The 13,256-nt window shown below is 43.7% G+C and overlaps 4 protein-coding genes across 4 annotated transcripts; all 4 read left to right on the top strand.

Moving 5' to 3' along the window:
• Positions 1–823: 823 nt before the first annotated feature.
• AOL_s00054g725 (uncharacterized protein) lies at positions 824–1,834 on the top strand (the record flags this gene model as incomplete). The annotated part of the gene is made up of 2 exons (XM_011122041.1): positions 824–1,712; positions 1,803–1,834. The coding sequence occupies 2 exons, from the start codon at positions 824–826 to the stop codon at positions 1,832–1,834; spliced, it is 921 nt and encodes a 306-aa protein (XP_011120343.1).
• A 1,747-nt stretch (positions 1,835–3,581) lies between these two features.
• Positions 3,582–5,112, top strand: AOL_s00054g724 (uncharacterized protein; the record flags this gene model as incomplete). Its single annotated transcript, XM_011122040.1, has 2 exons — positions 3,582–3,727; positions 4,101–5,112. The coding sequence occupies 2 exons, from the start codon at positions 3,582–3,584 to the stop codon at positions 5,110–5,112; spliced, it is 1,158 nt and encodes a 385-aa protein (XP_011120342.1).
• Positions 5,113–5,934: 822 nt separating this feature from the next.
• AOL_s00054g723 (uncharacterized protein) lies at positions 5,935–7,205 on the top strand (the record flags this gene model as incomplete). The annotated part of the gene is made up of 2 exons (XM_011122039.1): positions 5,935–6,661; positions 6,733–7,205. 2 exons carry the CDS (start codon positions 5,935–5,937, stop codon positions 7,203–7,205), a joined length of 1,200 nt encoding a protein of 399 aa, XP_011120341.1.
• Positions 7,206–8,061: 856 nt separating this feature from the next.
• On the top strand, positions 8,062–12,722 carry AOL_s00054g722 (uncharacterized protein; the record flags this gene model as incomplete). Its single annotated transcript, XM_011122038.1, has 4 exons — positions 8,062–11,382; positions 11,436–11,597; positions 11,659–12,426; positions 12,507–12,722. 4 exons carry the CDS (start codon positions 8,062–8,064, stop codon positions 12,720–12,722), a joined length of 4,467 nt encoding a protein of 1,488 aa, XP_011120340.1.
• Between the last annotated feature and the right edge of the window lie 534 nt (positions 12,723–13,256).

The following is a 13,256-nucleotide window of genomic DNA, read 5'->3' as shown; positions in this document are numbered from 1 at the left end:
GACTATTAATACCCTCCTCTTTTTTTTTTCGTCTGTATATATGCATTTTTTATTCGTGGTCTAATCCTCCCTAGTGCATTGCATTGCATTGCCTCGGTTGTCTCTTTCTCTTTCTCTCTTATCATATCATATTCATAGAATTTGGAGGCAAAGGGATTCTGATGTGGAGTTGCTTTTGTGCTGCATGTTGCATTTTGGCTGGGGCATTTTGGATTATTGTATCTTATCTATAGCTGGTTACCGACGCCGGTAGAATTATCATTCTGATTGAATATTAAATTTATCAATTCGTTCTACTCTCTCACGCACTTTTTTTATAGTCCTCTACCATATGACCATAATACTCAGGTATAACATTATGGAAGGACGTTCAATGGACACACGTTGATTAAACGTGCCAATTGACAGGAAGATGTACACATCTGCCACGAGTTACGTGGATCGATCGCACGTGGAGATTGACAAATACGGGCAGCGGACAGTTGCGACTAAGACATTATTCCAGCTGCCAGAGCGACCCTGATTAATCCGACATTTTGCTGTCACTTACTGCGACAGCACCGTGTCATTAGGCGTGCCTTGGATGCATAAGGCCAACCAGTCAAGTTGTGTGTCGCCAGTCATGTCATGTCATATCCTATTAATCACTTCACTTCAATTCACTTCAGTACACTTTACCTTCAGTGTACTTTAATGCACTGGGACTTCAACGTCGGTGCATACTTATACATGCTTGCTTAAGTATACCTACATTCATATACCAAAAGACCCACCAATCCGATATCGCGACAAGCATTTACCGATCCTTAGCTGAGCTGCAATAATGAGGCTCTTGCAGGTCGCTGTGCTGGCGCTGGGGCTCGCTTCTTCCTGCTCATTCGCCCACGAGGCGCCTGACAGGGATTCCCCGGACCGAAAAAGGGACCAGTCTGTGGATGACTACTATGCTACCTCATGGACCGAAACTGTTACTCGTGGAGCATCTGTTGTGGTAATTGTTCACCCGCATGCCCAGACTCGCCCGCACGAGGAAGAAGAAGACGACGACGACGGTATGGCTAGGGCGTCCACTGGGCCGCCACAACAGCCTTACTCTGGTTCTACTGTTTCTATGGCTACCGTGACTTCTGCGGGATCGATTCATGCTCCTGCAGGATCAGCCTCATCCTCGCCTGCCCCCACCCCCAAACAGACTGCAGGTTCGCCTCCTCTGCCTTCCACGCCTTCTGCAGCGTCCTGTTCGAGTTCACAGACCACTGCTACTGCTAGTCCTACTTCTAGTCCTACTTCTACTGCTAGTTCGCCATTGGGGTGGCCTGCAGAGCCTTCCCCAATAGAAACATTCCCTGCAACTCCCTATTTTCCAACCGGTTATCCAAAAGGACCTCTCGACTCTTCGCAGAATCAAGAATGTATCGGCGGTACCTATGATCGTTGCGTCGCCAGTTATAATTGCAGGAAGGAGACATATGATCCAGTAAACGAATGTCACTGCAGGAACAATGTTAAGGAGGGTTGTTGGTATACCTGTGGAGGGTTCCAGGCACCTCAACCGGAAGATTGTCCATTAGTTCCTGCTGAAAGTAGACCGCCTGGTTTACCAGGGCCGGGGGTAGAGCAGAGTACCGTGAGGCGTCCGGACGCCGCGGATCGGCTGTACGACTACTCGCTTCTGAAGAATCCGAGGATTGGATCTGGGGGTTCAAGTAGAGGTAAATTTCGGTCGCGGACACGAAGAAGCTCAAATTTGCAGGGTGGAGGGATAGGAGATCATGGGATTCGGTTTCTAATGCTTTAATTAGGGTTTTTTGGCACGCCCTGGGGCGTTAGCTAAGCTAGTAATTGATTAAGGTGGACCTCATTTTGAGTTTTGTGTATTCCTGGTTTATTGATTGGGTGCATCGTTGCAGAAGCTTAAGGTTTTAATTGAATCCAATTCGTATGTACATAAGTACCGACCTAGCTTAGGTAGTTTAACTATACGGCCGGCATGGGGAGTGGGGGAGTACCTACTGAATACCTAAGTAATATGGGGTAACTGCCATGGTCTCAGGGCGCTTACGTCGCCTGCTATTGCATTGCATTATCTTATGCTTCGAATTAATTAATAAGCTTTGGTCAAGGACGGAGAAAGAGAACAAGATCTAATATGCCATGCAATTGGACCTGTTATAATAGCTTCTTAGATACGTCGAGAGAGAGAGAGAGAGTTAAATTACGTTAAGGAAAGAAGTAAAGTTAACGGTGCTACATGAAGGAACGGGCCTTGATCCATGCCTTTATATGCAGGCTCTGTGTGGCTCGGAGCGGTGCTGTGTGGTAGAAAATGCGTTGTGTGGATTGGGGACTGCAGGTCAACATTAGCTTGTTCATGCAAGTGCGGCAGGGAATTTGACCTTGTGAGATGATGGCATTGGGTACAGCAGTCCCGCCAGCTGTTCATGCACACCCCCATTCTTTTTTTTTATTGTTTTTTTTTATTTATTTTATTTTTTTATAGTTTTTATTTTTTTTATTTTTCCGCTCAGAGTCCTTTGCCTTTGCATTTGCAGTACAGTGCAGGACGGTACAGGTGCATATCGTAAGATTGGATATCTTGTATTTGCTGGCAAGAGGATTTGCAATTTTGAATTGTGACCCCCGTGACCATCTGCGCACTTTTTTTTTTAAGGTTATAGGTTCGAAGAAGACTTATTTCTTCTTCTTCTGCTTGTTCCTTTCGATTCTGTTCGGGCGCAGTTGACTAGACTTTATGTATCAGAAGTACTAGTATGTATGCATCATGCATCATCACGAGAGGCTAAGAAATGGGGGGCTTTTTTAGCTTGTGGGGATCAAAGTACTGACATACTACTTACTTACATCTCAAAGAATTGGACTTGCTTTTCTGGATGTTCCGGCCGGGATTCGAAGATAGAATGATGAAAGGGCAGACAATGACAGATCTATGGAGTCACCATTGATCAATCACGTTTGAGATCCAGCTTTGCCCGATGGTCATTGGACTCTTTTTGTTTCATTTCCTTCACACTTTGCAGCATATCATAATGTTGCCCCAAAATTGCCCCTCTTCTTCTCTCCGCCCCCAGACCTTTTTTGTCGGGGTTGTCTTTTAGTCTTTGGTTTTTTTTATTTTTTAGTGTGATGAAACCTGCATAAGAACATTTTATTCTTTTTTTTTCTTCTTTTCTTTTCTTTTCCCTTCGGCTTTGGTGGGTGACCACGTCAGAATTTCGGGATTTCGAACCACGAGACCGGGTCCATAGTACACTTAAATACTCGGGCTGCAGACCACTTGGACGACGGCTTTTCTGTTGGGACATTAACAAAGCCAGAGCAGTTTTTCTCTCTTTCTCTTCTCAGGATACTGGAACTTGTATCTATCTATCTCATCATCGTCAAGCTTCCTTTTTTTTTTTTTCGCATTAACTTAAAAAAGTAGCTGTAGTTACAGAGAAAAGACAGACAGACAGACAGACAGAAAGATTAAAAAAAAACAAAGAATCCATATCTATACATCATATTTTCATATTTCTTGCCACTTTCGAATTCAACCAGCAGTTTTCCCGAACTGTTGTTTCATGTTCTATATACACGCTCCGAAGCACTACGTTCACAGACAACCCATCCGCAGACCACCGTTAGAATTACCACATAGAATGAGGATGTGCTGGGCAGCTTTCGCTCTTGATGCCGAGGAGAGCGGCTGGGATGATTTCGTTGCAAGGTAAGGGATTATAATATTTTATTTCTTTATTTCATTCATTTTCTTTCTCTTTTGAATTCATTCCCTTAAATTTGTTATCGTGATTGTCATTATCATGGTATCTACAGCTTGCCATATGGTTTTTGCTTCTGAACTAGCAGAAATAAACCCCTGTTAAGCATGTCTGTATATATCCACATACCCCGCCATGACGACATAAGAAAGAAAAGAAAAGAAAGAAAAGGAAAGAAAGAAAAGATGATACATGCATGAAAGTCCGCAATTTTTGGTGTTAAAAAGAATAATATCCTTATATTTTTTTTCTTCCGCAATGACTTCCCCCCCGACCCGGGGGGTGTCATTATATTATATATATTCTCGAAAATCCGCACAGTCGCAAAAGCATTTCTAGTTCTCCGTCGTTATCTGTTTCGAATGAACCCATCACCGCCACCACTACAACCACCACTACAGTAGTCTCCGCTACACAATCGCCCACGACCCCGACGTCTACATCGATACCCGGAGCCGAGTCTCACTTATGGACCAGCTCGACGACCACCTTTGAACCCGCTACAGAATGGCAGAAAGATGTCGGCGCTACTTTCCCGTCTGAGCCCGTTATTGTCGATATTGATGACGGTGATGTGGATGTGGATATGGATATGGTGATGGATATGGATGTTGATATTGATGTATCGCATCACGATATTATGATGTCTACGTTGACCACTACCACGACCACCACAACTCAGACGGTTGTTACACCATCTGAGCAGCAAGAGTGGAGGAATACGATTGATGCGCAGGTTGAAGAAGGAAGGAAGCAGTTGGAGATGACGACGATTCAGATCGAAAGGATAGAGGAGGTTATCAAACCTGCCAAGAGGTATATTCCGACGAAGATCACTGCGTATTTTCCTAGTTCGCCGGTGTTGAGTATTCCTGTACACCTACGGCCTAGTTCGGCAGATATTATTGTTTCTACTTCGAAGAGTAGGAGGAATAGTTTGAAGCAGTTGGAGGCTGGGGAGATAAATGAAGAGGAGGAGGAGAGGAAACAGAGGGAGTTGTTGGAGGAGTTGGCTAGGAGTTTGAGTTCGGTGAGTATCAGGACTACTAGGTCGACTAGGACGCAGACTAGTACTCAGATGGTCAAGGGGAAGCCTCCACCGATTGGTATTGGGATGATGATGGGTTTCAAGAGTGTTAAGAGTGAGAGTGCGAGTACTTCGCCGAGGTTGAAGGGGAAGGAGGTGGATTTTAGTATGGCGCCAACGAAGATTACTAAGAGAGGGGTGATTACTGGCGCTAGAGGCGGTGCTATTACTGGGCGAGGAAGAGGAGCGGTTATGAAGAGGAGGAACTCGGGAGGAAGTTATCGTGGTGAGACTATCAGCTTGTAGGTTTTGGGGTTTCTTCCATATTTTTATATGTTTGTTGGTGGTTGCCTATTGTGATATTATGGTTGAAGTTTATTTCCCCTTCTTTTTTTCTCTCTTTTCTTTTCTTTTTTAGTATTGAGGTTTGGGGTTTTTTGTTTCTGACGATTACGAAATTACGATACGAACTTATGATATGAATCTCTTTTGTCAGGTTTTGGCAGTCTTTTTTAAATTTTTTTTTTGAAGTTTCCAATGTTGCAATATGTACTAGTATTATGAGATCGCCACTTTCATGTCTTCTTGATATCTCCTGTGCATAGCCTGCAGTGTACTACAGTATCCAATTTGACTTCTATCCACACACATATACTTGGTGAATATTCTAGTAAACCATCGTTGGTACCAATTAGTTCCGCTGTTACTATAACCTTCGAGACTGGCCTCGAGCGAGATTGCTTACAAAGTTGTATATATATATATAGGTATATGTAGCTAGTTATCATATGCTATTGAACTAGTACTAGAGTTAGCTACAATATATAACTTCTAGAACCCTGTTGGTCTGTATATAACATACCCCCATTCGATTCTAGCACTGTCATAAATGATTCCATACGTTTATTTAATTGTATACATCTAAATACATAGATAGTACAGTGGCCTAGTTAGGATATATATATAATAGTTGTTTTTAGAAACCACCCTCTTCCACAGAAACACTACAGGCTGCAAATAAACCTAGATTCACGAAAGTCTTTTTAAATCTGCCCAAAATTAATCTGCAAAAACTCGGCGTCTCGTTCGAAGGCCTTACTATTTTCAGTGCACATGGCAACCAAAAGGATGCGAAGAGCACTAAACGAGCGCTCAGATATCGGTGCAGGGGTAGTCGACTCCACCAAGTTCTATGATATCGACAAAAGCCACACCTGTCAGGTTTCCTTATCAGCAGCTAACAGCTCTTCTGGTACCAAACGACATATCTTCCGTGTGTCTGAGTCTACACTACGTCATGCATCATCCGTTCTAGCCAGAATGGTTGATCCTTCTTCACCCTGGAAAAAGGACAACGATGAACACGGTAACCTTACCATTCTCTTACACGACGATGATCCAGAAGCGTTAGAGATTTTATTCAGACTTATGCATTTCCAAAAGGAGCGTATTCCGAAACGTCTGGGACTGAAGAAGATATTTCATTTAGCTCTCGTATGTGATAAATACGACTGTGTCGATGTTGCGAAGCCCCTGATCAATGAATTTGCGGTTGATCTTAAGGAAGCTGAAAGTCAAGCTTTTTGGAATGGGTTTTATCAGTATTCGTTTGAATATCAACCTGAGAATGAGGAAGATGTTGGAGAGGAAGAGGAAGAGAGTGGGAATGGACTTCATGGTGGTGATAAACCGGCTATTGCGAAGATGTTACTTTATGTTTCGTTTGTGTTTAACCTTAAGAAGGTTTTTCCACGGGCTTATCGGACTTATTTGATGATCTGGAAGCCGAAAGTGAAGTCTAAAGATGACGATGAGGTCGTTGAAGGGCCAACTTGTCTTCCGGATCGATTATATAGTAAGATAAACCATCCACCCTCGAACACCACAAACCAGTTTATGAAATCTAATCAGGTAAATTCTGGATAGTCCACTTCATGGCCGAATGGGAAGAAAAACGTACAGGTCTGGTCAAATCCGTCAACGACCGAATCAAAGGCTACACCTTCGGTCTCGTCTACAGCAACCCAAGCCGATGCAAAAAATTCAACGACTGCACGATCTGTGATATCGCACTATACGGCTCATTCATCCGTCGTTTACACTACAAAGGGATCTTCCCAGTCAAAGAAAAAAGTGATGCATTATCATTATACGAACTTAGCGAACGGATTAAAGCCATTGAGATAGGACATTATTGGGATGAAATTAGGTCTGTAAGGGTCCCTCATAATCAATGTCTGAGGGCTTTTATGAAGGAGCTTGTGGGGAGTGTTGGGACTGCGATTGAAGGTAAGAAAGTGGAGTTGGAGGGGTTTAAGGCGTCTTTGGGGACGAAGAGGAAGCTGTGCGTTCTTAAGGAGGACGAGGAGCTGGATGATGATCAGATTAAAAAGGATTAAGGAAGAAAATGGTTGGTAGTTTTATGGAGGATATGTATACACAGACATATTTGAGATTATCAGTGATAGAAGCGTAGAAGTTTGTGATATTTGAATAGATAGTGGAGTTCAAGGGCGCCGACTTGCTTATAAAGACTAATATTAATCCCCATAGCATGGCAGTATAATCCTAATTGCCATTGAGGACTAATTTCAGAAGTTTAATAAAAATGAATACAATACTTGTATTCTGAAAATTTAGAATCGAAGAGCTTCGAACATGAAAATAAAATCACTGGGAACGAGACTAATCTATAGAGTATTATTCACTAAATTTAGTGAACCTTCGATATCAAAATATCCCGATATCTGTCCTTTTGTTGCATTCTGAACAGCTATGCGTTGCATCGTTAATCAACCTCCACAAAGCAGCTGGCAACGCAGCCTGACTCACAAAATTGAATGAACCTCCAACTGACCGACAGGGATGCGCATAAGCTCAGTTGCATAGCTTGCCTGAATCAAGACATCAAATAGTTCCCCCAAAAGACTCATCATTGCAGCGGTTGACAAGGAAGCGATGGCAAACATTTCTCAGACACCTCGTGGATCAATCTCTGATATTTATAACCTGAAAGACAGGTTGAAAAGGAAACCATAGACCTTTTTTTTTCTTTCGAAATTTCCATCCTAACTACATCAGAATTTTTTTTTATCAACGTTAACAATTGTTAACAATCATAATTTTTACGCGACGGGTCTATATTACTTATTTTGAGATCATTTTTTGGCTACTAGCTAGCTGCTATTATCGCCCGGAGTATCGACTAGTGATAAGGTAGTGGTAACGGCCGACTGGTGCCAAAATCAGTTCACGATGCCACCAAAAAAGGGATCAAAGAGGAAGACGCCTGCGAACCCCGCAAGGGCGCCCATGACAACGTCATTGCCATCGAAGGCCAAACTACAACAAGCGGAGGAAGAGAAGGCACGATTAGCGGCTGAAGAAGAAGAGAAAAAAGCTGCTGCTGCCGCGGCCGAGGAGGAGGCTGCGCGATTGGCTGCGGCAAAGACTTCGGAAGCGGAAAATGGAAAATTTCTTAGTCCGGAGGATTACGCTGCACAACTTGAAGATAATGAGCTTCAGGAATTTCTTGAGAAAAATGGTGATAAGGTATCTCGGGAAGCAAGGAGAGTGGTCACCAAATACGAAGGAGAGAGACGGACTCTGAGAGCTACTGGGAACACCGGGTGTACTTCTTTCAACGTTTCGGACTGGTTAGACGAGCAAGATGTCGAACAAATTCTTCAGATGCACCGAGAGAGTGAGGGAGCAAAGCATACGGTCACGGCGTCTGATGAGACAGCATACTCCCTCGAAGTCTGGAAGCTTTACCATACTCTATCAGACCTTGGGTTTAGAGAGTCACATATCAAAGAGGTCATCACGCTGGGGATCTCAGCCCCAGAAGATGCCATCGAATACTTGATTCTATTCTACCCGGAAAATCAGCTCCCAAGCTTTAATAACCCAAATTCTAGGCCTCCTAAAAATGGACAACAACTTTTTCAAGTCGCCACTGGCGACGCGCCTACTAAAGCTGGAGGTAGAGAGCTTCTGGATACACTACCTGCCGATGTATCTTCGGAGGCCCCCACTGGTACTCTATCAAAGGAACCTGTTGAAAAGCTAGAAGATGATATTTCGTCAGAGAGCGAATACGAGGAAGACAACCTAGATCCTGCCATACTGGTATCGCAGTATCTTAGATATATGCGAAAAACAAGTCGCATTACAGGAATTTGGATCGCAGAGTTCTCCAAAAAGTCTAAGAAGAAAGGGAATGCCGGGGTCTCTATCTCTCAATCTGTGCCCCTGACAAAGGAGCGTTCTCAGCAACTATCGATCTTAATATCCAAGTTAGAGAGGCTCAAAACGGATCCATTATTCGACCAACAGCAGGCTGCTGAGCTCTGGGAAAGAGAGGTCGAAGAAGAGAAACAAAGATCAACAGCCATGGCCCGCTCAAGGACGAGGAAAGCCGCCACCGGTGAAAATAAGCGAACCGGAAGCAATTCTAGAAGCGGTGCAGGTAGTGTTAATGGAGACTCGGGTGACGAAGCAATAGTGACTGGGTTTGGAGGTATTAAGCTTGGACGCAACAGAAGCAGGGCATCTAGTAGAGCTAGCGCTTCCAGTACAGATGGCGGGGCTTTCGGCACCATTTTCAACGCGGAACCAGGGAGCGAAGATCCTAAGCCGTCAACTAATACCACTTCTTTTGTCAGAGATTTTGGGAAACCCTCGGAGATAAATCCATCTTCGAAGAAGATTCTTGAGGAAGCAGTGAGCGGCCGTTACGCAGGCGCTAAGGTTAGCACCAGGGATATTAGCAATAGTGCGAATTTCCAGTCTGAGATTTACGTTACATGGCCGTTGTCGGGAAACTTGCCTACAGTATTTCCATCGGAAATCAGCGAGACCGACGAAGAGGGACAAGAAAGAAAGGACGTATACTACTCAATTCATACACTCAAATCTCATGATGGAAGATCTATTACAACACGATTTAGGATGGTTAATATCTCGTGTCCTACGAAAATACAAGCCGATTTTTTCTTGGCTACCGTTGTTCTTTATCAACTGTTTCCTGAAGAAAAGCTCTACTTGCGTCTAAATAGCGTTTGGAGAGGGTACTGGCAGGAGTTGCTAGCAGAAGCAAAACTGGAGGCTGACAAAAATGAGAAAAAATTGCTGAAGTGGGTACGAAGTGCGACGGAGGATATCATGCTAGATGCAAGCCCTCCAGAAGATAAGGGTAGAATCAACCTAGAAGCTGAAGTTGGGGATGGAAAGAAAATATTTTACGAATCTTTGGAATTCATGACGATGCAGCAAATACGAAGCACATACGAAGCGAAGATCACGAATCCGATGTATCACTACATGCTCCAAGGGAGGATGGGACTTCCTATCTGGGCTTATAGAGAGCAGCTTCTCCAAGCAATTAGTGAAAACCAGGTCACTATTGTTTGTGGTGAGACTGGGTGCGGAAAGAGCACTCAGCTGCCTGCGTATATTCTCGAGAGCTGCCTTGCTGCCGGAGAGTCGTGTCGCATATTTGTTACGGAACCAAGACGTATTTCGGCTATATCTCTGGCAAAGAGAGTGTGCGAGGAGCTGGGAGAAATGGGAACGGATCTAGGTACCAATCGCTCCCTTGTTGGGTACTCTATTCGGCTCGAAGGAAAGTTCACTTCGAAAACACGCTTGATCTATGCTACGACTGGTATTGTTATGCGCATGCTAGAGCGTGGTAATAATCTTCGAGAAATTACACATTTGATTCTCGATGAAGTCCACGAAAGGTCAATTGAAAGCGATTTCCTGCTTCTTGTCCTCAAAAAGTTGCTTGCTGTGCGACAGGACCTCAAAGTAATCCTAATGTCTGCAACTGTCGATGCCAAAAAATTCTCAGACTACCTAGACAACGCCCCGGTTTTCCAGATCCCAGGGAGAACATTCCCAGTCCAAACCTTCTATTTGGAGGATGCGGTCGAGCTTTCTGGGTTCATCCTCTCAGATGATTCTGTTCGCCGCAACCGCCGCCAAGTTGACGACTTTGATTTGGATGCGGGTGAAGAAACCGGACCGGCATCGGCGTCTAGCTATGAAGGTTACAGCACGCAAACACGCAAAACGATGGCTCGATTTGATGAGTGGACTATCAACTATGATCTTATTGTACAACTCTTGGCTAGCATTGCCACGAACCCTGGCTATGTTCCTTTCAGCAGGGCTATTTTGATCTTCTTGCCGGGTCTCAGCGAGATAAGAAAACTTCACAGTACTTTGCTAGGGGACCCCAACTTTCAAAACGGCTGGGTGGTTCATGCACTACACTCCACGATCGCTACAGAAGAACAGGAACAGGCTTTCCTGCTACCCGAACTGGGCATCAGAAAGGTTGTCCTTGCCACCAATATTGCAGAAACGGGTATCACAATTCCAGATATCACATGTGTCATTGATACTTGCAAATCCAAGGAAATGAGATTCGACGAAAAGAAACAATTGTCAAGACTGATTGAAACCTTCATCTCAAAAGCCAATGCGAAACAAAGACGGGGTAGAGCTGGTAGAGTACAGGAAGGGCTGTGCTTCCATCTTGTGACGCAAGAGAGGTTTAATAGCTATGTAAGTGCCCTTATCAGATATTACAGTATATATTTATCTAACGCAAAATACAGTTCCCAGAACAGCAAGTCCCAGAAATGCTTCGGCTTTCACTCCAAGACCTTGTTTTACGAATCAAGATATGTAATCTAGGAGGGATTGAAGAAACTTTGTCATCAGCTCTTGACCCTCCCACACCCAAGAATGTCTCCCGAGCAATAGATTCTCTGTTGGAGGTATGTATATTCGGAACGCAACTTCGAAGAGGACTGTTGCTTACTCCTTAACAACCTATAGGTTAAAGCATTGACACCAAATGAGGATTTAACGCCGTTGGGAAGACACCTAGCTCAACTCCCTCTCGATGTTTACCTCGGCAAGCTTCTCCTACTAAGCTCTCTCTACGGCTGCGTGGATGTCTGCGTAACAATTGCAGCTATCCTTTCCTCGAAATCTCCATGGGTCCAACCATTTGGCAAGCGTGAGCAGGCTGAAGCCATTAGACTTACCTGGAAAACAGGGGATTCCGATCTTCTCACTACTTACTCTGCCTACAGTGGTTGGCGCCGAGCTGTCGAAACGAAAGGCGTAAACGAGTTTGAATTTTGTAACAAAAACTACTTGAGTTTCCGAAACTTAGCCGCAATCGAAGAAATGAAGACCCAGCTCTTCGTGGCCCTCGCGGACAGCGGTATCATGCGACTGGAACCCGAGGAACGTGTTCGTCTCAACAGAGCCAGATACTTGCGCCGTGGGAAGACCCAATTCTTCACCGCGCCTGATCGATATGATTTTAACAGTAAAAACGACGACGTTGTTTGTTCTACCATTGCCGCTGGGTTCTACCCAAAGATTATTTCAAGAGATGGCAAGGGGTGGAAGAACATCGCGAACAATCAAAGTCTTAACGTTGCGGTTACTTCGGTGAATCGGAAGAACAATCGCATCGATTGGCTATCGTATTACAATATCTTTCAATCAAGCAGCAAATATTACGATGCGTATGAAACAAGTCGGGTGAATGATATCGTGTTAGCATTGCTATGTGGTGATGCCGAATTTAAGGTAAGTTTTTTTCTCTCTCATACTATCATGCATCTATTTTGGGGAAATTTTTTATACTGATATTTTACCATCAATTATAGCTCTACGCTGGTGCTATGATCATTGACGGTAATCGTATCCGTTTTGTATTTGAAAGCTGGAAGGGAATGGTTGCTATCCGTATACTTCGGAATCAAATCCGCTCCCTGACGGCTCAAAAATGGAAAAATATCGACGTTGGGATATCCCCTGAGGACTTGCAATGGTTTGATATTGCAATGCGTGTTTTGGGGCGTGGTAAGGTTAGATCTTCCTAGACAGGCGTTATTTCCACGGTTGATAGAAAGGTTGTGCATTTTATCCTTCGCAACAAAAAAGCATTTCTTTTCCTTTTTCTTTTTTTCTCTTTTTGAAGCTCCAATGACTTGGCAATTAAACTAAATCATACACAGGACTGGCCGAATGTCTAGAAAGACGTTGGTTAATTAATTGATGTCGGATTTTATGCTAGATCTTGGTCACAACAATCACTCTATCCCTTTGTACCATAACTACGCTCCAGTACTTAACTTCTTATAATAGAAATACTTAATACTCCACGGATACTATTAATCAAATGATTTACCAATAAAAAATAAAAAATTTAACAGCGCTAGGTTACACAGATTTGATAGTCGTATCACAATATCGGACTCGGCAATCGCAAAGTAATTGAGATTGAACTGAACAGAATTAGAGGAGTATGTTTCAAGGGTATACAAAAAGAAAGTTGATCAACATCAAAATGGGTACTAAAAGGCTCTTGCAATATGGCTGGCGCGAAGCTGCTGCAAAGGAGGGTATAGAATATT

This window comes from Orbilia oligospora, assembly GCF_000225545.1.
Source record: "Orbilia oligospora ATCC 24927 unplaced genomic scaffold scaffold00054, whole genome shotgun sequence".
NCBI classification, from domain to species: domain Eukaryota; kingdom Fungi; phylum Ascomycota; class Orbiliomycetes; order Orbiliales; family Orbiliaceae; genus Orbilia; species Orbilia oligospora.
Note: the sequence above shows the minus strand (reverse complement) of the source record. Positions and strands in the feature narration are given on the sequence as shown.